The following is a 24,897-nucleotide window of genomic DNA, read 5'->3' as shown; positions in this document are numbered from 1 at the left end:
ACCTGAAAGTGTTAAGACCTATATAGCTAGTACAAAAAAAAATCAGTGCTTCAAAAATAATACAAGATTTAAGATGGCCTTGAGTTTTAGAATCTTTGAATCTCAGTTTAATTTACTTTACAGCATTTCTATACAATTGTATTTGTCTTTGTGCTATAATGGTTCTTTTTGTCGTAGGCCTTTTGACGTGACTCGGTATTTATCGATCCTGCTGTCGAATATTTTACTTTGAGCGTTCTGTTGGTGCAGTTGGATCCTGAGGTGCGATTCGGACACAAGAAGTATAACGTGCATTCGTTGTGCGCTAATCATGAATCGTGTATAGTGCACCATTAAAACGTGTGCTCATCCTAAATCGGTGTTATTTATTCAGTATTTAATTAATAATGTAACTTTTACTCTTATATCATAAACCACTACGTATATATGACTAATATTTGTCTGTGATAAGAAAAAAAATCTTATGTTTAGAGATATTCTAAGAATATTTATTTTCTTATCTAAATGCATATTGTTTTGTGTAAAAATAGGTTGAGTATCAAAATATTATAAGTATTCTGTTTATTACGTAACTTTATTTAGTTGCATTTTTAATTCTAACGACAAAACCAGATTTTTTTTTTCTATTCCATAAAAATTATTCAGATGCTATCAAAGGGACCAGTTGATCTGTTACCTACAATACTACCTGTACGGAATAATGTGTACTTGAATAAATCTAGTGTTTGAGGTAAAGATTGAAGGACATATAAATCTACACAGTCAAGTTTTTATCAGTTAACAGTACATGTATGTCCTAGTTTAAGGTAAGAAAGCATGTCTCCCATCGGTGTTTGCATTTAAACAAAATTAAGGTGTTTGTCAAATATGTATAACCATTGTCATATTTATGATCCAATTTTACGAAGTATTGTATGTAAAAGATGAGAAAAAAATTAGATGAACTAAGATGTGCATGATACTTTTATTTTATTCAGTACCATTGATTTTTCACGGATTTTTTTGTGGTAATAAGTGTGATATTTAATTTATTAATCAAGGTTTGATTATGTATTACCTAAAGCGTCCTTTACTGGGTCTACAGTAACGGAATCAGGTCACATATTGTGGTCTGTACAGATAAATCATAAAATCTATTATCTTTGTAAAAGCAATCACTTCAACCTATACTTTGCATATTTGTGTTACTATATATCTTGTCGTACAAGTTTAAAGTGATCTTAACCTTGAGAAAATGATTATGTCGTAACTTTCTCGTGTCTGATGTTAGTTGTCTTGAAAAAAAACTAACATAAAAACGGAGGAGTTTGTTGTTATTACCAATACAAGTGTATCCCAACTTTTAAATTAATAATGAACAAAAACGGTTTGATGCACTTCGAAACATATATCATGTTATCCTCTTTACACGTGTATGTATTGTTCTTGTCATTGTTTTGGGCGATTGATGTTAAAAGAAGGGCTATACATACTACATGTATTCTATAAGCATAACTCAAAGGGTCAGTATGGAAATGTTGTAAAAGTTTGTAGAATTTATTTTTTGAATGCCCCAAAAATAAAATCTTTAAAATTTTGCAAAAGCTTCAACAAAATAATTCCTTCCTAAACCAGCTTTGCTGTTGACGGCAATCTTAGTAGATATGAATGAAATATTGTATGTCAGTTCGTAAATACTTATTGGAAGGACATGCAAAACCCATTCGGTGATGCAACAACTGATAAATTCAGTCTAGGGAAAGTTTATTGTCAGCATCAGTTAAATTTTGATTTTGAAGTACAGTAGCTGCCGTAAATGTGATATGTGTCGAAACCTCTGTACTCTTGTTACTAGCAGTTCTAGGTTTGTCCTAGTGTTTGAACATTAATATTGAATAGAAGTGAGGCCCCTCATGGGGGGGGGTCCTAGTAATCACATAATCACCATTTTTTTGCCAATATAATCACATAATCATTAAATATTTGCTTATCTTTAGTAATCAAATAATCATAAACTAAAAATACAGTCCTAGGTAATCAAATAATCATGAAATATTTGGCTTAATAATCAAATAATCATTAAAAAAACGGCCAAGTAATCACATAATCAAAAACCCCATGAGGGCCCTCAGAAGTTGAGTCCATATCTAGTCTTATAGTTTTATACTGGCAATTTGCACATTGCTTTAAAAAAAATTGTATATAGCACATGTGATATTCAAGTCTTTGCTTTTGTTTTCCAAAAAAGTTCCTCCAAGCTATGAGTTTTCTTTAAAACTAAGTTTATTTAAATGTGTCCTCATGATTATTACATTTTTAAAAAAAATGTTAATAAATAGACGGCCCTTCAAGTTATTAGTCCTTCCATGAGAAAACCGAATGAAATATTCAACACTAAGTAAAATAACTGAGACAAAGAGACATATGTAGTGTTATTTTCAAAGATATAATAATTCTTTAAATAGATTTATAGAACATTTTGTTCTTAATATTCAAGAGTCATTAGAACTGAGGTAAGGAGACCATGCAATAACCGATTTTACGTGACATATCATTATTGTCGATTTTTACTTTAATGTTTGTTAAAGTCTCTGTACTTGCTATCTACAAAATTGTTCTCTTCTTTGTTTCGCAAATAGATAATTTTATAGACAAATTTGCTTAATAATTTCAGTTGAATAATAGACATTAATATATTAATCAGCAAGCACAAATTAACCATACTTCGGAGACACGTCGTTTCCACAACCGAATTATTTTCTCTTAGGTTTGAACAAGACAGATAACTCTGGACCAATTTTCGTTTTGATGAAAAAAGTTGCAACATTTTCAAGAGTAAACGATATATATAAGATAATGCTTGACAGTTGAAGCATCATATGAAATCTAATCAGAAACACATTAGAGCTACTATTTTAATGACACCAATATGGTAATAATAACGCATTCAACTATAAATTCCCTTCTTTTGTACCGCTCCTGGTGAAACAGAAAATAGAAAATTATGCCCCCAAGTTCCTATATATTGTAAGACTAAGGGAAACCCTCATAAATTATACCCGTTAGTATATTAGATGATCGTATCCAACCTGATTGAGAAATTTTCAAGTTAATTTAAAAAAATTTAAAAAAACTTTCGTTAAAATTATTCTCCAAATAACATGAATAAAATTGACACAAATCACAAGTATTATTTCTTAATGTTGCAATCATTTAAAAGCATGCATCAAAGGGGTTTGCTTAGGGTAAACTTAGTGGTTCAGAAGAGGTTTTACTGTATACAATTAACTGACTCACTAAACTAGCCCCTGTGCATGCACCATGCTAGTCCAAATAATTATGACGTCTTGAAAGGCTATTATAATTTTTTTCTTTGACGCCTTACGTCGAAGTAAGGCGTCAAAGAAAAAAATTATAATAGCCTTTCAAGACGTCATAATTATTTGGTGCATCCAGTCCTTTCATATGAGAAACATTTCTATTTAGCATGTTTAGCAATTATATCTTATCAAATATTATCATATACTTGGACTAAATAACATATGAATTTTACTATATGATAATGGCATTATAATTTACGTAAATTCCATATTTTTCGAATTGGTGCTCTGCGGGTTGATATGAAAAGTTTATCACATGGTTCAATTGTTATCACATGCCTTTCTGTAACGTTATCGCATGGCATTCGGGTGATACTCTGCAAATTCGGGAAAATACACCTCAATGCTACATTTTCAGTAAAAAACATTACAAAGTATATGAGTATTGTACAAAACAATTATTTGGATACTGGAAAGTATATTGTGTAAAATAATAAAAAAACACAAATTATTAGATAAAATTAATGACTTTTTTAAAAGTTTCAAACATAATTTAGAAAGTCATATACTTTTAAAAAAAAAGTTGACTTTTCCAAAAAGTGTTCATTATGTATATTGTTGAATTATTTTTTTTGTCGATTTGTCAATATCAAAATGTTTTTCTTCTCTGTTGAAACAAATGCTACAAAGATTTCATATCGAATGTACTAAATTTGGGGTCCGACGTCCATGAACTTTTCACTCTTTGAACTTCTTTTTGGGAACCACGTAAAAGGATCAATATATGAATCTGTTGAAGCATATGATAAAAAGTTCATAACATGTCAGTTTTCATATTGCATGTTTTATCAGCCATGCGGCTCTTGGGCTGATATTGAACCTAGGGCTGATTATACATGCGATATGAAAAATGCCATGTAATAATCTTATATTATCATGCTTGTAAAACAATATTTTTTTTTTTGTGAAAATGTTGATAATGATGAATGGTTGCTTTTGAATTAGTGAGTAAAAAGTAAAATGTCTCAGTCTGCAGGATTGTCTAATAGGAAACAGGTTTTGTACTTTGAAACAATAGTAAAAGAGATACAGAAGATTCTCAAAGTAAACAAGAATGTGTCCCCAGTACACGGATGCCCAACTCGCACTATCATTTTCTATGTTCAGTGGACCTTGAAATTGGGGTCAAAACTCTTATTTGGCATTACAATTAGAAAGATCATATCATAAGGAACATGTGTACTAAGTTTCAAGTTGATTAGACTTCAACTCATCAAAAACCACCAAAAAAACCTTTTTTTAATCTGAAGCTTGACAAACGGATGAATGTATGTACAGACTGATGAACGAACAGACAGACAGACGAACGGACGTACAGACCAGAAAACATAATTCCTCTACGTACAGACCAGAAAACATAATTCCCCTCTACTGTCATAGGTGGGGCATAAAAATAAATAAATCATACAATCATGACAATGGGTAAATATTACCAAAAGACAAACATAAAACCATGACATCAAAAACCAAATACTGAGCATAACAAACTGATTCAAAATCCAGGAATGATCATAGGTGCTACAGAAGGCTAAGCAGATCCTGCCACACACCTGACATCTGTTGTGTAATGATGTAGTAATGTCAATAAAACATACATGTGATTCTTCCGGCCTGAGTCAAAATATCCTGCTTTTCAGACCCTCTTCCTTCCCTCGGGTTAAAATTTGAAATCTTCCCCTTTTTGAAAATTTTGCAATTACCTGGTGATCAACAAGCTGGTTTAAGACACAAGCCTGGTTGATTAAAAGACTTTGAAGTGAAATACTGACAAAGGATTAAATTGTACAAATTGTATAAAAAAACATTTTAATTTGATGCTGTTAAAAACGTGGAACATTTACTGAACCTGAAAGACAAATGAAATCAACTCAAATATGAATTATATGTCTTGTTTTCTATCCAAGCCAATGGAATACCTATATAAGTATAGTTGTCTTGGACAATTCTAAAATTTTAGAATTTGACAAAATGCAACCTGTATTTCATCACCAAATACCCCAGCAGACCAAGTATCTAGCCAAATGCAACTCTGCCTACCACACTTCATCCAAAGCTGACTATGGTGGCCCTAATGACTTGACAGCTACCCACCAGCAAGCCTACAACTCTCTCAAGTTAACACCTTCTGTTACAAGCATGTTCAGTAGTGGTACCAAAGTTGACAATGTAGCTTAATCAGAGGTACTTTTGCCAACTATGTATGATCATGATGATGCCTGATCACTTTATCGTGAATTATACATAATGAATAAATATTTGAAAAAAAAACTTATCTTCTATTTTTATCAAGTAAAAATGGATATGCAGGTGTTTAAAGGTATGGGATTGTTCTTCTATTAACAAAAAAAGGAAGATATGAAGTTTAAACACACAACAAATTCATTGCGTACGTCAATAAAAAGGTCGATAAAAAATCTCCAGTTATGAGGCCCAAACTCCAGCTGAAAATTTCCAATTCACCAGTTGTGGCTTGACAACTCAGAGTGTCACATGTCTGATAAAATGTGGTGATAATTCTAAATCAGTAGGTCACATTTGAGGAAAAGCTAAGTTCCTATTAAGTAATTATTATGTTAGATGAACAGATATAAATTGCATTCATCGAAGCATCAAAAATGTGAAAACCTGTTTATTTTTCTAGGCAATTTATATGACTTTTATTGTTCCAGGCTATTTATAAGACTTTTATTTTCCAGGCTATTTGTATGACTTTAAGAGCAGCTGGATCCAAAGTTCATTTGTTGATTAAAAAGAATAGCATTCCTTGGTATATAAAAATGGCAGCTCCAACCAGTGTACGATTTCTCCATGAAAAGGCATACGTAAATGGAAAATGGACAGAGGCTGCAAGTGGCAAAACATTTGATGGTTGGTAAAATTCATGTTAGGGCAACACAAATTATAATCCTTTTTGTCTTTTAGTGTGGGACACCAAGGATTGATAAAAAACAAGTATTTTGATATTCATAGGTACACATAGTTATTTCTGATTTTAACATTTAACATATTTGGTTTACTTGACTGCATCTCTCTGTCCGTTATTGTTCGTAATCAAATATCCAAAAACAATTCAAGTTCATAATCTTCCCTTTAAAAGACAATTGTAACTGCAACTTATTTTTGTTAGTGAATAAAATTTTGCCACCAGATAAAATAGCATCAATATAAATCATGGCGAACATGTAAAACTTGGATCTTTCCTTATTTAACTACATCAAATAAATTTGAAAATCACGTAAAATAAATCGCTATGAAATGAGCAAGAAAGACATAACGCAAAAAAGTATCAATGAAAGTAAGTTGGTTAACAGTATCTACATTTTGACTGCTTAAGTTTTTAATAAATCTTGACTTGCTAAAATGCAACTTTGTCCTATCAGATTTTCTTTAATATCAACTTCAGTTTTCCTGATTTGTGACAATTGCTAGCATTTTGACTTTATATGCTCAATTTTTAATCCAGGTAAATCTTATGTTGATAGATGAAAAAAAATGAATGTTTTCATTTAAGATAAAAGATACACTATGACATGTATGAGGATCAATTATGTTAATTAACATGATTAAGGTTTAAAGAATTAGTTACGAAAGATTTTTTTTTTTGCCCCTTGTAATTCAGAAATCAAAATCAATATTATCTAGAGCTTCTGTTTTACAATTTTCAGTGATCAATCCTTCCAATGGTAAAAAGATTGGTGTTGTACCAGACATGGATGCTACAGACACACAGAATGCTATACAATATGCTCAGACTGCTTTTGAATCATGGAAGGAAACATCTGCCAAGGTATAGATATTTGTAAAAATAGTCTAGTAATTTTTGATAGTACTGCAAAATGAAACTTTATTTGTAAATATAATACTACATGTTTATAAAATAATGAACCATGAACATATTTGACACTTAATAATAAACTACAAATAGTTTTATGCTGAAAGTTTTAATACTTACCATGGATGCATAACTTTTCATGGATTTCCAGAGTATAGGTAACTACGATTTCAAATGTTCAACGAAATACATATTTTCAATCTTTAAGTTTTTTCAAACCATAAAAATCTAATATCGACGAAAATGCAGGTTTTCCACAATCACAGAAAATATAAATGAATCAACTGTATAACACATACAGAGTTTACTTCTATTCATAGTGATCTTTGACAGTGCAAATAACAGTACATTTTGTTCTCATTTTTCCATTCAAGTTAACACTAAAAGTTAAAATTTAAGTAATTGAAGAATAGTATGGATGAATGGTGAAGCCTAAAGACAGAATCTTAATGGTCAGTAATGCAAATACAAATTATCACCAAAGTAAAGTTATTTTGCCGCTATAAGTTTGCAAATTACTGCTGCACTATTTTTGTCAGATAATTTTTCTTTATCACAATTTCAGGAAAGAAGTGTCATATTGAGAAAATGGAGCGAGCTCTGTATGCAGAATAAAGATGAACTGGCAAAGTTGCTAACGCTTGAAAATGTAAGATTTTAAATAAAATGTGATTTAGATCATAATTCATATTCTCTCTCCAATAAGTTATAAGAGAATGGCAGCCTTTTTTGAACTCACTGTACCTAAATGGTAATTCTGATTGGGTGCTATTTCTTGGGATCAATGCTTTATACATCTGCATGCACTGAACCAAAATCATAAATTTTATACATTATAAGGAATTTTTCTGATATCCCTACACATCTGCAAAATTCTATTTAAAACAAAGTGGTAAAATCAACATTTTCCATATGGCATACATACTTTGAATATTAAAAAGTATTAAATGTAAGGAAAACTTGAGAGAATTAAAATGTCAATGTTCAGATTTTTTAATTGATATAATACTTTCACTCTAGAAGGGAGGCTATATTGTAATCAACCATAAAAAATCTCAATACTGAAAATCTTTTAAAAAATAAAGAGTATTGTCCTATTCAAAATCAGATTCAATTTTTATTTTTATGCCCCCACCATTGCAGAGGGTGGTAATATGTGTTACCCATGTCTGTCTGTCTTGTCTGTCCTATCTGTCCGTCTATCTTTCCAGAACATTCCCAAAATTAGTTTCCTTTCTGTAACTTTATTTTAAAACTAACTGATTAATATTAAACTTTATTTCAGGAAATTGTAATGATCTGGAGGAACATTTGAACAATTGAAAATACAAGTTTGCCTTACCAAATATCATAAAGCTTAAGCACAATGCATGTTTTCACAAAACACAGATCAAATTCAAAATTGGGTGTCTTCACTTTAATTGTTCATGAGTCATTACCCTTTATAAACATAAAATTTACTAAATTTTTCATTTCTGTTCTATTACTTTAGTTTGCCCCAACCAAATTGTATAAAAGTTATACACAATGCATATAACCATGAAACACAGATCAAGTTCAAAATTGGATGGTGTAAATTTACTGTTCATGAGTTCTGCCACTTTATAAACATTAAAGATTGGAAAGTTTTTGTTTCGGTATTATGACTTTAATTTTCCTCAAACAAATGTTATTAAACTTATACGCAATGCTCATTACCACACAACACAGATCAAGTTTGAAATTCAATGGGTGGCTTCACTTTAACAAGTTATGTCACTTTAAAATGAAAAAAAATGCTAAATCTGGTGTTTCTGTTCTTTAACTTAAGTTTGTATCAACCTTAAGTCATGAAACTCATACACAATAACGATGCTAATAATCAGGCATTTTTAACAGGCGCCAACCTTCGAAAACATTTTATATCTGTGTTACAGGGAAAACCTTTAGCTGAGGCTACAGGTGAAGTAATGTATGGTACATCCTTTATGGAATGGTTTGCTGAGGAAGCCAGGAGAGTTTATGGGGATATTATTCCATCACCTGCTAAATCAAAGAAGATCCTTGTTTTCAAACAACCAATTGGTGTAGCTGGTATGATTACACCTGTGAGTCAATATTCTTAGAAAGATGAAATCTTACTGTGTAATCATTAATATTCGGTGGATAACAATTCTTGTGGATTTTGTTGGTACAGGGGAACCACAGATTTAAGTGTTCAACAAATTAGGAATTCTGTTAAGGAATTTATACAGGCTAAAACAACTAAATTAGATAGCCACTAAAATGCAAGTTTTCCTAAATCGACAAAAAATGGTACTCACGAATATAGATGAATCCACAGTATTTGATTCTGTGATAGGTGGATATTATATTGAAAAATTCTAAAATAAAACAGCAAAGAAGAACTTGCCAGCAAACTTTGAGGAACTGTGGATTCATTATTATTCTATGGATACAAACTTTCGTTGATTTTTTGGGTACAGGTATATCACGAAATTAAATGTTCAACAAATGACAATTTTTCTATAGGCTTGTATGCAGAACTCGGCAAAACCACAAAATTGAATATCAACGAACATACTAGTGTTCCTTTAATTCTTAGCTGTATCAAACTTGAATGTTGTGTCCATACTTGCCCCAACTGTTCAGGGTTCAACCTCTGCGGTCGTATAAAGCTAGGCCCTGCAAAGCATTTGGTTTCTGGATATAAAGTTGTCATCATACCGGACAAACTATGAAAACTTCATTGTTTTGCTTAAATTACTCATTTAAGAAATATGAAAATCAAGATTTGCAACAGGAAATTTTTAATGGAACCAAGTTATCAGCAGTTACGGTTATAAAATTGAACAAAATCTGTAAATTGTAAATTTTCAAAATTAAAAAAAAAATGGGGTCAATGATTCAAGAGGGCGGGCTGAATGAAAATCTGTTGATTTATTTTAATTGGTGTATAAAAGTTATTATTTTAAACATAATACGTTTTACAGTGGAATTTCCCTAATGCCATGATAACCAGGAAAGCTTGTGCTGCTATAGCTGCAGGATGTACTGTGGTTCTCAAACCAGCCGAAGATACACCATATTCTGCTTTGGCATTGTGTGAGGTATTGTATAGAATGTTATTAAAATGTGATACTGGAAATGGTTAATTAAAACATAAATTATAAAGAGACTGAAGATACCTTAAACACAATCCAAACTCATTGGTTAAAGAGAAACCTAAAAAGAGGAAGAAACCCTAAAGACATCACATAACTAAGCACTGTAAACCAGTTTTCGTGACTTTCATGAGTAGAAAAATAACGTGAATACAAACAGTCACTTGGATCTTTACTTATTAAACTACATGTACATGTAAAATTTGAATATCGCTAAATAAACTAGTAAGGACTAAACTCAAAAGAAAGTATCAGTGAAATTAGGTTGAAAGTTTAAATATTGAGATTTATAATCTACCAAGAAGGGTTATTTTTCTTCCATTTTAGAGAAGAACTAGTTTTAAGGACAGCACTCTTGAAGGATTTTTTACCTATAAAAACCTATAGTTCTTAATTTCTGTGTCATTTTGGTCTCTTGTGGAGAGTTGTCTCATTGGCAATCAAACCACATCTTCTTTTTTTTAAATTTCATATCTCACATCATTTTCATTTAATAAATGTATTCCTATCCTGTTCATTTTAGCTAGCTGAGAAGGCTGGTCTGCCTCCAGGGGTGTTGAATATAGTCACATGCTCAAGATCCAATGCAGCAGAAGTGGGCAAGATGTTATGTGAAAATCCAATGGTCAAAAAGATCTCCTTTACTGGTTCTACTGTTGTAGGCAAGGTAGTATCTATATTTATACCATAGTCAATTGAAATGATCTCACTGTTTTTATAATTTATATTACCCAATCCATGTTATATATGTCTCTGTCAAAAGATATTGGAACACTTAATATTTTATCCTTAAGAGGGCTTGGGGGTCTAAATCAAATTTTTAATTTAATATAGGATTTCGCTATTTTTTTCTATAAATGAACTTTATCTTATACTTAATAGAAAAATGAAATAAAAAAATGGGGTCACCGTTCATTTACGCTCACAATCTACCATTGAAAGAAGCATACATTTTTGTTAATTTTTTGTTGTTGAACTAATAGGAGAAATAGAGGTACAAAAAATGTAATATCGAAATAAAAAAAGAACTAAATTACAGAAATCGCTTAAATTGTACAATTATTTAGTTGATGAACAGCTTATTTTAAAACAACAATAAAAAATATAGGTCACAGATGAGTTAAAAAAGATATTTCAATTTTAATGTCAAAAAATGGCATTTTGCACCAAAGGGAGATAATTTGGAGCTTTTTCAATGATATCTACATTTTAAAAGTCACCTGGGGCCAACACGAATTGATTTTTTGGAAAGATTTTTGTACCATATGATAAAGTTACATCTACTAAAGGTAATAAATAAAACTTGTAATGAAAAATAAATGTTTTCTTATGAAAATTTTATACCTGCGAGCCTCCTTAAGTGCAAATTGTTGATTTCTTGAATATGTCTGTCTAAAAATAAAATCATAAATTTGGTTTCCTTTGATTACTTCTGATTGGTTTTCTTCAAACAATTTAAATTTAGAAATGTTGTTCACTCTAACTCATATTAGATTTTATAAAATTTACAACTTCATTCAAAATTTGTGCACAAATGGAAGAGCTACAAAACAAGACCAAGTTTGAAGAGGAACATTTGTAGAATTTGATCATATCATAAATTCTCTGGGAAATGCTTAAACAAATCAGCTATTTCAACTATTTAACATGAGTTTTGTTTATCTATTATATGTATAATGATATTTGAAGTGTACTTTGAAGAATTTAAGGACATCGCTCTAATAATTTAATTTGGAATATGAATGGGATAAAATATTTTCAAGAATTTTCATACTTTTTACATTAGGTAAATCATTTTTTTTGTTGATTGTTACCACTTCTGAATCAATAGCTGTTTATAATATATTTACTTGTTTGTATTTTTTATCTTGTTGTTTGTGACCACTTTTTTGTTTGTTTGTTTTTTATATTCTTTAAGTTAAAAATAAGTAAGAAGTAATAGAATTATAAGTTTTTATTAGGGTATGACATATTAAAACATTAATAACAATATAAATACATAATAAAACAGTTTTAGCAATAAATATTGAAGCACTTTCATTTAACAACTTTAAGTTCATAGCACACACATGACACAGACAAATAAGTAGCACTTAGCAAATAAACAAAGTTCATAGCACTTAGAAGAAACAAATTCACATCAATGCAGATATTCAGTAAGGTTGGTAGTGAGAGTTCCTGTTGTAGCGAGATGACATCTTACGAGAGGTAATGGCTGTACGGGAGTGAGTGTTGTGAGTACGGCTACGTTTGTTGGCAAACCACTTCTTGACCTGTTCTTCTCTGATGTTACCCTGTTGTGCAAAGGATTGGATGATGGTTGAGTCTGGGTATGGGTGGTCTATGTTGCAGTGGTACCATTCTTCCATCAGCTGTATGGATCTACGTGAGAGTTGTGGACGAGTGCGGACGTTGTATGGTCTGGTAGATGACATCTTGGTAGTAGTGTAGGTACTGGTCTGGTCAGTGACTGATTGCTGGAGGTTCATAACACTGAGCTGTAAAATAAAAAAGAAATTTAATAAATATATAAATACATATACAAATATAGATTAATTGCAACAAAGCATATGAAATACACAGACATCATCTTTATGTTTCATTTGAATAAAAAATCTGAAGTCAATTATTTTTTAGCCATAATAACTTTATTTCTTTTTTTATTCTTTTATTTGTATATTACTCTTCAATTCAAAATTAAGGAACCATTATTTTTTTAATTTATTTAATGTATTACCTCAACCCTATCTATAGCCTTGTGTAGTTGCTCATCAAAGTGGTCGTTGATGGATACTCGTAGATGTGGTTTGGTAGCATTCTGGTGAAGTGACTGGTAACGCTCTGTCTCGATGACAGCAGACTGGTACTTGAAGAAGCTGGAGAGCTGAGACACCTGAGTTGGGTTGCTGACTTCGAGTTTGGTAAACTGACGTTGAAGTTGTTGCTCTCTGGTGAATACACTGGTCTTGGGTTTGTGTAGTAGGTTCATCAGAGTCTCTGGTATGGTTTGCTGTTTGAGTTCTCTTTTGAGTAGTGACTGAAGTTCTAGGACTGCTGAGTTGTTGGTGAGTAGTTGCTCTGGTGGTGGTGATCCAAGAAGATCAAAGAGTGAGTCAGCAAGGCGAGTTTCTGTCTCAGGCTCTAGAGCTGTTGCTTCCTCAAGGATAGCAGCAGCTAGAGCCTCATCATCATCTTCACTGGTGGTAGTATCAGCAGTAGTAATGGTAGAAGTAGTTGGTTCTGGTTGAGTAGTGACATCTGAGATGGTGGTCTCTGGTTGGATAGTAGCAGCAATGATGTCCTCTAGTGTAGTAGTAGATGTGATCTCTATGGGTAGTGGTGACTTGGTAGGTGAAGACAACAGGAAGTCAAGGAAATCAGCCATGATTACAATGATTGATAACTAATAAGTAATGATTGATCAGGATTGGTAGTTGATAAGTGAATAATGATTTGTCTCCAAAGTGAATTTCTTAAATATGGTGTCACATGTGCCATGTTTGGCTTGTGGTGAAAACACTGGATAGCCATTGGTTGAAAATACTGGTGAACTTTATTCATGCATTTTCATTGGCTGTGAGGTAGGCTTCTGTTGTTCGATGTGATAAGCACAAGCTACCATGGTTTAATCAAATAATCACAGTGATAAAGATTTTAACAATAAATCATTAACAATAATTAATAAAAAATGATAATGAATTACAAGATTTTTCTATTTTATTTGTGAAATTTAAAGAAAGAATATTTGTCAATATATATTCTTATTACCATTTTATAATAATGTGAATGCAACTGCTTAAAAGGGAAAAAATCTAAATAAAAGAAAGAAAGAAGAACAGTTTATTAGTAATTTATAAAAGGCAAAATATTTTTTTTAAGGTAAAAGGAAGTACAAAATGTTTAAAACATACTTTTACAATAATTCTGTGGTAAAGGATGGAATGTTTGAGTTTTTAAATCAATAAAGTTTGCTTTGATTGTAGATTTTTCATTTTAAAGACACAACAAAGACTTATTTTCAAACTTTTCTATACAATTGTTTGAACAACCATAGATTATGAAATATGAATACATAGAATCATATTTATGGTAAGAAAATTAGTTTACTGTAAGAAACCACTGACAGGTTTGGATGTGTAATTCTACATTTCAAATATTATGTGCATATGTTTTCAAGGTTTTAAGACATATTTCAGACCTTTCTGAAAACTGGTTTCAGTGTAAATTCACAATTTATTTTGCCAAAAAAATGAAGTCTTATCTGTCCTTAATTTTAATATAAAATATGCATATTGGGTAACTAAATTCAGACGCATTTCAGTTACGAATTTGAGAAGTCTCAATTATAAGTAGATGTTTCCTCATCATTGCCACTAATTTTTCTCACAATATTCAACTTTTAAACCAATTTTTGGGAAATCTTTTGTTGTAACCATGGGTTTTGTATCATAGTTAATGGTTTAAATATTCCAGGAACAAAAATTAGTTTGAATATATGCAAATTCATAAAATTCATTAAGGAGTGGGTTAAATACATATTTTATTTTATAAGATACATTGTATATGCAAATTCATAAAATTCACTAAAGAGTGGGTTAAATACATATTTTATTTTATAAGATATGATGATAAAATAATTTGATTTATTAAACTTATTATTAGATACAAGTATATTTTTATTTTTATTTTAATTCATAAACAAATCATTATGTAATTTGTTCTAAATACCTTGTGATTATTTGTTAATCATTCTTTTGATCTTGGTGATTAAACATATTAACAATGATTATTGAATCATTAGATGAACTGTTTTCAAACAATGATTAATCACTAAGTATTGATTAATCTTTTGATCTGAGAGAATAAACAGATTAGCAATGATTATTATATCATTAGATGGATTGTTTTCAAACAATGATTAATCACTAAGTATTGATTAATCTTTTGATCTGAGAGAATAAACAGATTAGCAATGATTATTATATCATTAGATGAACTGTTTTCAAACAATGATTAATCACCAAGTATTGATTAATCTTTTGATCTGAGAGATTAAACAGATTAGCAATGATTATTATATCATTAGATGGATTGTTTTCAAACAATGATTAATCACATATTGACTAATGTTTTGATCTCTGTGATTAAACAGTGATTATTGGATTTTTAGATGAACTGTTTTCATAAATGATTACCAATGTTAGAAGTAATCACTTAATTTTGATTACTCCTTTGATCATTGTGATTAAACATTTTATTGATCATAATTGGATCATAGAAGAAATGTTTTCTAAAATGATTACTAAATTTTTATCAAGAAAAAATCTTTTTTAATATCAAAGCATAAGGAGATACTTCAAATAATTTTCTTTTAAAAAAAATCAACAATTATGATGATTATGTGAAATATTGATAAACCATTTTCCAAATTATTTTTCATCCTCCTTATGATAAGTATTTTCCAAATTATTTTTTTATCCTCCTTATGATATGTAAATATGAATGATGAAATAGAAGAAAGTGGAATTTTATTCCCAGACCAAAATATTTTTCTATTATTAAAATTTTATTTTCATGAAATATTTGTCAACTAACTTTAGGCTGATTCCTTTAGATATTTAAACTTGGAAGAAAATATTAGAAAACTTGAAATTTAGAATCCTTCAATTTTTTTCCTGAACTACAAATCTATTTAAAAAAAATTAAGGATTCATTTATTTTCATATATAAAAATAAATTTGACAAAGGAGTGGATTTATTAAAGATTTTTCCCTACAAAAATGATGACAGTTATGCAATATTGATCATTTCATCATAGTATTTTAAGGTGTGATTGAAATAGATAGATATCATACACAATTCACAAGAAGACTAATGAAACTAAAAATTCTTTTTTTAGATTTTACTCCAGCAGTCAGCCTCTACAGTAAAGAAAGTTTCAATGGAATTAGGAGGAAATGCCCCATTCATTGTGTTTGACAGTGCTGATCTAGACCAGGCAGTCAATGGAACTATGGTCTCTAAATTCAGATGCTCAGGACAGGTAGTACAATTAATCTATCACTTATAAAAAAGCATTGTTCTAAATAGACTTTTATACTATTAAAAATGTGTAGACGAAAATCTTTCTCAGAATTTATTTTCGTTTATTATTTACAAAAAAGATAAAGGTCAAGAAATATCATAATGCATAAATTTGATTCTTAAGGAGGCTGGCGGGTATAAATCTTTTTTTTTTAATATAGGATTACGCTATATTTTTTCATAAATGAACTTTATCATATACTTAATAGAAAAAAAGGAAATAAAAAAGTGGGGTCACTGTTAATTTTAGCTCACAATATGCCTCCGAAAGAAGCATACATTTTTGTTAATGTCCTTTTTTTCTGTTGAACTAATAGGAAAAATAGAGGTAATATCGAAATAAAAAAAATAACCTAATTACAGAAATCGCTTAAATTGTACAATTATTTAGTTTATGTACAGATTTTTTGAAAACAACAATAAAAAATATAGGTCACCGATGTGTTAAAAAAGATATTTCAATTTTTATGCCAAAAAATGGCATTTTTGCACCAAAGGGAGATAATTTGGAGTTTTTTCAATGATAGAAACATTTTAAAAGTCATCTGGGGCCCAACAAAATCGATTGTGTTGGTTGAATTTTGTACCATATCATAAAGTAACAACAAATAGTGTAATAAATAAAATTTGTAGTGAAAAAACAAATGTTTATTTTTTTGCTGAAATTTTTGTACCCGTTTCCTTAAGGAAAATCAGAATCATGGACAATTTAAGCGAGAAAATTAAACCATGTGAACAGTGTTTGCCCATCAAAATCCAATTCTAATTTGCGAAACCATTTTACCATGGTACTTTTGATAGCATTTTTATAACTTTCCATTTGTATATCTCTCAATTTGTCCTTTACTTTTTTAATTCATTCAAAACTGTATAAGAAAGAAATTGATAAAAGAAACAATGTATCCAAAAAATAAAAATGACGATTTTATAGCTATTCTTCATCTTGAATTTTCCTGGTAGTATTTCATGAAAGAAGATCTCACATGTATAGCACAACACAATTAAAGCGTCTCTGATGTTCACCAGTAGAAATCCTCAGTAATCAATGATAAATGGCATTTTACTGAACTTGTAAGGAACATGTGCAGGATGAATCAATAAAACAAGTGAAGTCTTCCAACAAATTCTATCATTTATTGCTTAATAAAGGCCTAAATATATGCTGATTCTCATTGACCATCAACTCCTTCTTTAAAAATAAAATAGAAATAAGATTTTGGTCTCCCCTCGACAAAATCAAAAAGTCAGACTTTGGCAAGCTGTTTGGCATCAACAATGTTTTAGTTTATGAAATGTTATTAGTCTGGTGACAAAAAAATCTAGGTTCTGATCCACATCCATGAAACATTTGTGCAGTTACCATTTTCTCAATTTTCATTTAACTTTTTGTCATATTAAAAAAAAAAAGTTTTTAAATTTATGAGTTATTTTTTTTAATCCTTGAATATTCTTTGTATATATGTTTTTATAAAAATGAAAAAAATAATATTTTTTCAGACCTGTGTATGTGCCAATAGAATTCTAGTTCAAGAAGGTATTTACCCAAAATATATACAAAAGCTTGCAGAAGTGATGTCCAGAGATCTCAAAATGGGTGATGGATTTGAATCGGGTACAACTCAAGGTCCATTGATAAATTCTAATGCAGTGGAAAAGGTATATGTTTTAAAATAGCCTTTTATGTGTATGGTCAGATCATATGTTTTCCTATGTCATATGAATGCGTACCATGCATGATTTTCAGTGGAAATTGTGACATCACAATGCATTCTTAAAAACATAAAATTGTATGAGACTGGGATACCTGCTATTCATTTTTGTCATGTCTGAGACATTTTGTTACAGAAGTAGGATGTAGCAATGCTGCATTTTGTCAATGTCAATAACATTATATCTTCAGTCTACGGTAAAGTTTTTTTGTCATCAATTATATGAAAATTGGACAGAAGCTCTTTTTAATATAATCACTAAATAGTATGTATCCAAAGTAAAAATCTATTGATAATTGACAGACTCGTGAAAATTTATTTTCAATTGCACAACACGATGAACTCATGACCTTGGATGAGTCTAATAGTTATGTCAAGTTGCTAAAACCTTTGACTTATTTAAAGTTCAACTGTTAATCAATAAGGAGATTACTTCTTGTGAAAAAGGATTTGAATGAGTTTTATATAAAAAAAAAATAACACAGATTTTCAAGGCTTTATTTTCTGTTCAGGAGAAATAACTATCAAGAACTCAATAACCATGTTACAGCTTTTGATATGGAAATCATTATAAAAACTAATACATTATTTAGTTTTGTAAAAAAAAAAAATCAAAATCTGCTAACATTATTTAGTAAACATTACAAAATATATTACAGGTTGATGGTCATGTCCAAGATGCAATCCAAAAGGGGGCCAAGTTAGTGCTTGGTGGTCAGAAAAAGGGAGGTAACTTTTATGCCCCAACTCTTCTGCAAGATGTTACCTTAGATATGAAATGTGCCAAAGAGGAAATATTTGGTCCCATTGCTGCAGTACACAAGTAGGTTTTTAGATATATTATGAGTTACATAACAATAGTTCTGATATGACAAACTTTATAAATTATATTATGTGCTCTGTATGGGAATTTAAAACCTTTATAAAAAATAATGTTAGAAAGTTAAAAGTTAAAATGAAAAATACACAACAAATGGTGCAAAAATATAGCTATTAAAAGTTGAGTTTATTTTATGTTTGTGAAATCTTACGGTTGCAATTTTTGCAATTACATGTATTTAGACATGTTTAACCCCGCCACATTATTTATGAATGTGCCTGTCCCAAGTCAGGAGTCTGTATATTCAGTGGTTGTCGTTTGTTTATGTGTTACATATTTGTTTTTCGTTCATTTTTTTTTTTTGGACATAAATGAGGCTGTTAGTTTTCTTGTTTGAATTGTTTTACATTGTCTTATCGGGGCCTTTTATAGCTGACTATGCGGTATGGGCTTTGCTCATTGTTGAAGGCCGTACAGTGACCTATAGTTGTTAATGTCTGTGTCATTTTGGTCTTTTGTTGATAGTTGTCTCATTGGCAATCATACCACATCTTCTTTTTTATATAGCAATATTTTTTTTAAATTCAAAGTGTTACACCATTATAATTTTCAAGGAATAGGAATTGCCTCCCTTGATTCACTACAAAATTAATACTGTAAAAGCAGAAATTTTCGTGGATGATTTAATTTCGTATATTTCGTGGAAAGAGTATATCCATGAAATTAAAAACCCCAAGAAAATTTAACATTCATATAATACCACTTACATTTAAGGAAACCATGAAATTAAATCCCCATGAAATCTTATAGAGAGACAAAACCACGAAATTTTAACCCCACTAAAATTAATGTTTCTACAGTAAATCAGAAATATATATAAAACGATTAAGATTATTCAATCCATCTTGAATGGAAAAGATTTTTTTTATAGATGATTTGAATAGAATCTTGCATTTTAAAAGTGGATGTTGCTATAACCCTGATATTGCCATAAGTTTTAAGCATTTTATTTCATTGTCATATAATATGAACTGAAGTACAGTACAGTAATAGAAACACTGTTCCATTTACATAATTCAAGATAATAGTGTATTATGTACATTTATCTGTTATTATTCTCCTCCAATAAGAAATGTGAAAACTTGAAAATAGGTACTAGTTGATTCTATGCTTAGGATTGGGCCTTCAGAAGTAAGAGCACAGAATATGTGATAGGATAAGGTGACATATCTTCCTACAGACTATTACCTTGTGATCTTGCATGCGAAACGAACTGGCTTAGATTATCTGTCTAGTACAAAGCAGGGTCCATTTTAAATATTTATTGAAATGTTCACATCCCTATATGCATTAAATACTTGCCACTGGACATTTAACACTAATATATCACCATCATCATCAAATAAAGAATTTAAAAAAAACTTTTTTTCCAAAATTTTGTAAAAGGTTTTATATTTAATAGCCCAATGTACTTCTGCATTCTTTTTCAGATTTAAAACAGAGGAAGAAGTTATTAAAATAGCTAACACAACAACTGCTGGTTTAGCAGGTATATTTACTTAAATTAGCTAAAGAGTTTCTTTAAAACAAAGATTTTGAATAGAAATAATATATATTGTTGGAAATTTTGGACAACATATAGATATTTGAGTATAAGTAATAGAAAGCAGGGGCATAGCTAGAAAGAAATGATGTGCAAGCAACTACCGCCGAGCTGAGCAAGGTGAAAAAATTTTGGGACCCTTTTATGCAGAAAAATGTTTTCTTTTCCGGTTTTCAGTCATAGGACGGTTAAAAGAGGAGCTATATGTAGATAGGACTTATAAAAAATTTATAAAAATATTAATAAATCTTCTGAATAGAGTAATACACAAACAACACATATTTGTGATACAGCCTGAATTTACTCAAAATTGTCCAAAATCTGCTCTTCGGGTCTAGGCAGAAACAAACTTCTCTATTACTTTAATTGTCAATATTCACACTGAAATGCCGATGAATATGCAGTAATGCTAGTAACTGTCGTCGTTCATTGTTGATCGTACATTTGTTTTCAACATACGCAAAAAATAATGAGACTTTCCAATACTGTTTTGGCGTGTTAGTGTAACAGCCAGTATGTTCCGTCAGTTACTTTGTTCCGGCGGAACTTTTCAACTAGTTATTTCGTTTCGATGGAACTTTCCAACTAGTTGTTTTATTCCGAGTGCAGTCAAAGAGTTCTGGAAAAAAGTAGCTAGTTTAAAAGTCCCGGAACAATGTATCTAGTTGAATAGTTCTGGCGGAACAGAACAACTAGTTAATTTGGTCAGAATATTGCCTTCATAACGGAATAAGTTGTAATTCATTGTTATACATTAATCTGAAATTGATATTTTTAAAGGTACCCACATGAGGAGGAACTTTTGGGCTAGTTTGTTAGTTCCAGTTTTGACTAATTTGCCAAAGACGAACTTTGTGACTAGTTGATAAGTTCCTTTTGACTTTTGTAATCAGTATCTTGGTTCCCCTTTGAAAGCTTCAAATATAATATGTTACGCTTTTACTTTGCATCAATTCTCCAAATGGAACTTTGTGACTGGTTGATAAGTTCCGCTGGAACTTTTTGGCTAGTTCGTTAGTTCCGGTTTTGACTAATTTGGCAAAAAGGAACTTTCTAACTAGTTGATATGTTCCGTTGGAACTTTTCAACTAGTCACTTTGTTCCGGTGGAACTTTTAAACCAGAGGAAGAACAAAGTAACTAGTTATTAAGTTCCTCCGGAACTTTTTGGCTAGTTAGTTCTTCCCGCCCGGAACTTTCCAACGTCGGAACAAAAGAGCATTTACATTTGCAGGGTGATTGGCTCTGGTAGTCTTTGCATCAATTCTCCAAATGGAACTTTGTGACTGGTTGATAAGTTCCGCTGGAACTTTTTGGCTAGTTCGTTAGTTCCGGTTTTGACTAATTTGGCAAAAAGGAACTTTCTAACTAGTTGATATGTTCCGTTGGAACTTTTCAACTAGTCACTTTGTTCCGGTGGAACTTTTAAACCAGAGGAAGAACAAAGTAACTAGTTATTAAGTTCCTCCGGAACTTTTTGGCTAGTTAGTTCTTCCCGCCGGGAACTTTCCAACGTCGGAACAAAAGAGCATTTACATTTGCAGGGTGATTGGCTCTGGTAGTCTCGGCATATTTTCAACGATATCGAAGGGTTCTGATAATTCTAATGCCGATTGGTACGTCTCATTCCAAACTGATGAACCGTACACTGTAAAATGTGCTCCAAAAACTACATGTCTTAGACTGAGTATTACAAATTCAAATCTCAGTGTAAAAGATACAAGTTACTGTCCGATTTTGTCATAATCTCCAATAACACTTTTATTTTGAAACCAAATGCTGTTATTTAATGATATTTCATCAATTAAAAAAGTGGCAACATAGGTGTTTCCTTTAACATTCAATCTATAAATTTTTATTTTGCCATTTTTTTTTTTTGGCATGCCGAATCGATGTGCACGCAACTGCGTGTTAGCGTATAGGGAGATACGCACCTGGAAAGTATAGGATTTCAACAGAAAATAAACAGTTTGAAATTCCAACTTCATAGAAAATATTGTCATACTTTTTTTATCATACAGATTCAATATCAGTAAAATAATGAAATGGAGTCATTATAAACAACAATGTATCCCCTGTCCTTTTCCTTTTTTTATGTGAATCATGAAGGTTTAGGTTAACTTATTTAGTGTTGACCATACTCACTAAAAAACCTCAACTGGTTTGTACTTTCTTAGATCTGGACCATAAAGCTAAACTTGACCAAAACTTTATCAAAAATTTAATCAAGGTCACTTATAATTAATGTGGACTTTGTCAATTAGCATGATTCATCAACAGCTCAAAGATCATTTCTTTATTTGAAGTTGCTTAGATTAGAACCTTCATGCAAAATTTACTGTAATTCAAAAAATGCTAGAGTTCTCAGGTTTATAATGGTATCACGGTTGAAAGAGATATGATTTTGAAAAAATATGATAATACATGTAACATCACTGCAGAATTTCTGGTCTTTTACAAGCAGCTCAAAGTTCATCGTCACATCATTATTTTCTGTTTCAGGATACTTCTTTTCACAGAATATCAGTCAGGTCTGGAGGATGGCTGAGAAATTAGAGTATGGACTTATTGGTGTCAATGAAGGATTGTTTTCAATGACAGAGGCTCCATTTGGGGGCTGGAAGGAATCAGGTCTTGGGTCAGAAGGCAGTAAATATGGACTGAATGAATATTTAGAAATCAAATATGTCTGTTTAGGAGGAATGTAGATTTTTTCAATGATTTCAATGAATAACTGGTATGTTTCTTACGGTAGGCTGACACTGTTTATTACATGCCTCTAAAAAAAATCCTAACCAAGAGTTAAACACAGATTTATTTGAAAGTATTTTATTTTTATTTGACATCTTTATAACTTTTAGACATTGTTTTACATAGATTTAAAAAAAAAATCTGTAATAGATGAATGAATTATAAATTAATAGACAGAATTGTTTTTGAGAAGAGTGAAAGAGATAATATACAAATTAATTTTGTATATTTAGATTTTCTAAAACCGTCAGTATTAAAGTACCCTTTAGAAACCCACAGACTTAGTTAATCATGGACAAATCATTTAGAAGCCATTATATTATGGACATATTATTGAACTTCTATCTCTTTTATAAAGGTTGTTACAAATAATTTTTAATATATATTATCTATGTTATGGATATTGATTGTTAAAGATAATAAATATAATAAGCAGATTTCTTTGTTTTTCTTCAGCTTTTCGATGCATGATGATAGAATCCAAATGGCTTTTTTTACAATAAAGTTTGATGGCATTTTCTGTTAGTCAATGTCTCTATTTATCTATCAACAAATTTCTTTCTTCCCTCAATTAACCCTTAAACATGGCAAAAAATTGATCATCATGTTCAAATATGACGCCAGGAAGAAGTTTTTGATGTTTGATGGTCGATGAGTTTTTGTGAGTTATGCCCCTTTGAACATAGATGATGATAATGAAGATAATGAGTCGGTGTTGAAAGTCAATTGAAAAATATTAACATTATTCTGAATATGAATCAACCAGTCTGCTCTTACTCCTAGATGCCAAATGTCAAGTGCTTAGGTAGCACTCCAAATATAGGTGTGTAGTTATGCATATTAGCCACAGTGAATTTTTCAAATATGAAAGCTAGTGTGCAATTAAATTCATTTTTGGATACTACTACTGACGATTAAAATAGCCGTCAGTGGATTATTATGAACATTAAGATTGTGTAATGTAGGTTGTTTTATGTTTTTTTCTGTATGATATTCCATATTTTGATATCCATTCCAGATATTGGTCCAGAAATTATCACATCAATTTGTTGCATGCACTTTGAACACAATTTTATTTTGACCATTTGAAAGATAAATGTCAACAGTTTCAGAAAAGGTATTACTCAAAGGGAGTAGAATTCTAATTTGAACCAAATTTTTGAGGGATATGTGAATGTTCATGCCCTTTTTGCAATATTTTAAGGTAAATTAATGCAGTTTTGCCATGGATATACAAAAAAGGATTTGATTTTAACCATTTTAACTTGAAAATCAAATATATGGGAGATACTAATTACAAACATATGCATTTGTATGACAGAAACAGTTGCAATTTGCTTTTATGTATAAGAAATCCAGGATAAGAAGATTGTGGGACAATTTTAAATTTATTTTCTAACTGTTGAGTACTATCTTAAAAGAGAAGCAGCCCCCACTAATTATCAAGTCTGGTTTGACCTTGTTAGGGATCAACTCTTGGACCTCACACACAACAGACAAGCAAGTTTTCTGAATTGCACCTAAGCTGTTTTAAACTTGGAGAAAATGCCAGGGACAGGGTTGTCCTCATCAGTTAAATTTGTTTTTTCAAGTGTGG

General features: G+C 30.6%; 2 protein-coding genes across 3 annotated transcripts; one reads left to right on the top strand and one right to left on the bottom strand.

Moving 5' to 3' along the window:
- Positions 1–580: 580 nt before the first annotated feature.
- LOC139483121 (succinate-semialdehyde dehydrogenase, mitochondrial-like) lies at positions 581–23,737 on the top strand. Of its 2 annotated transcripts, none has more exons than XM_071267161.1 (12): positions 581–806; positions 6,056–6,227; positions 7,025–7,146; positions 7,757–7,840; positions 9,108–9,278; positions 10,164–10,280; positions 10,858–11,001; positions 16,234–16,377; positions 17,916–18,074; positions 18,787–18,950; positions 20,438–20,496; positions 23,052–23,737. In XM_071267161.1, exons 2-12 carry the CDS (start codon positions 6,065–6,067, stop codon positions 23,255–23,257), a joined length of 1,533 nt encoding a protein of 510 aa, XP_071123262.1. In that variant the 5' UTR covers positions 581–806; positions 6,056–6,064; the 3' UTR covers positions 23,258–23,737. The 2 variants fall into 2 exon arrangements, with proteins under 2 accessions (XP_071123262.1, XP_071123258.1); XM_071267157.1 differs by lacking the exon at positions 581–806 and adding an exon at positions 2,733–2,911.
- LOC139483133 (homeobox protein ceh-20-like) lies at positions 12,375–13,792 on the bottom strand. The gene is made up of 2 exons (XM_071267171.1): positions 13,072–13,792; positions 12,375–12,832 (listed from the first exon to the last, which is right to left on the bottom strand). The coding sequence occupies exons 1-2, from the start codon at positions 13,717–13,719 to the stop codon at positions 12,488–12,490; spliced, it is 993 nt and encodes a 330-aa protein (XP_071123272.1). The 5' UTR covers positions 13,720–13,792; the 3' UTR covers positions 12,375–12,487.
- Positions 23,738–24,897: the final 1,160 nt, after the last annotated feature.

This window comes from Mytilus edulis, chromosome 1, assembly GCF_963676685.1.
Source record: "Mytilus edulis chromosome 1, xbMytEdul2.2, whole genome shotgun sequence".
NCBI lineage: Eukaryota > Metazoa > Mollusca > Bivalvia > Mytilida > Mytilidae > Mytilus > Mytilus edulis.
Note: the sequence above shows the minus strand (reverse complement) of the source record. Positions and strands in the feature narration are given on the sequence as shown.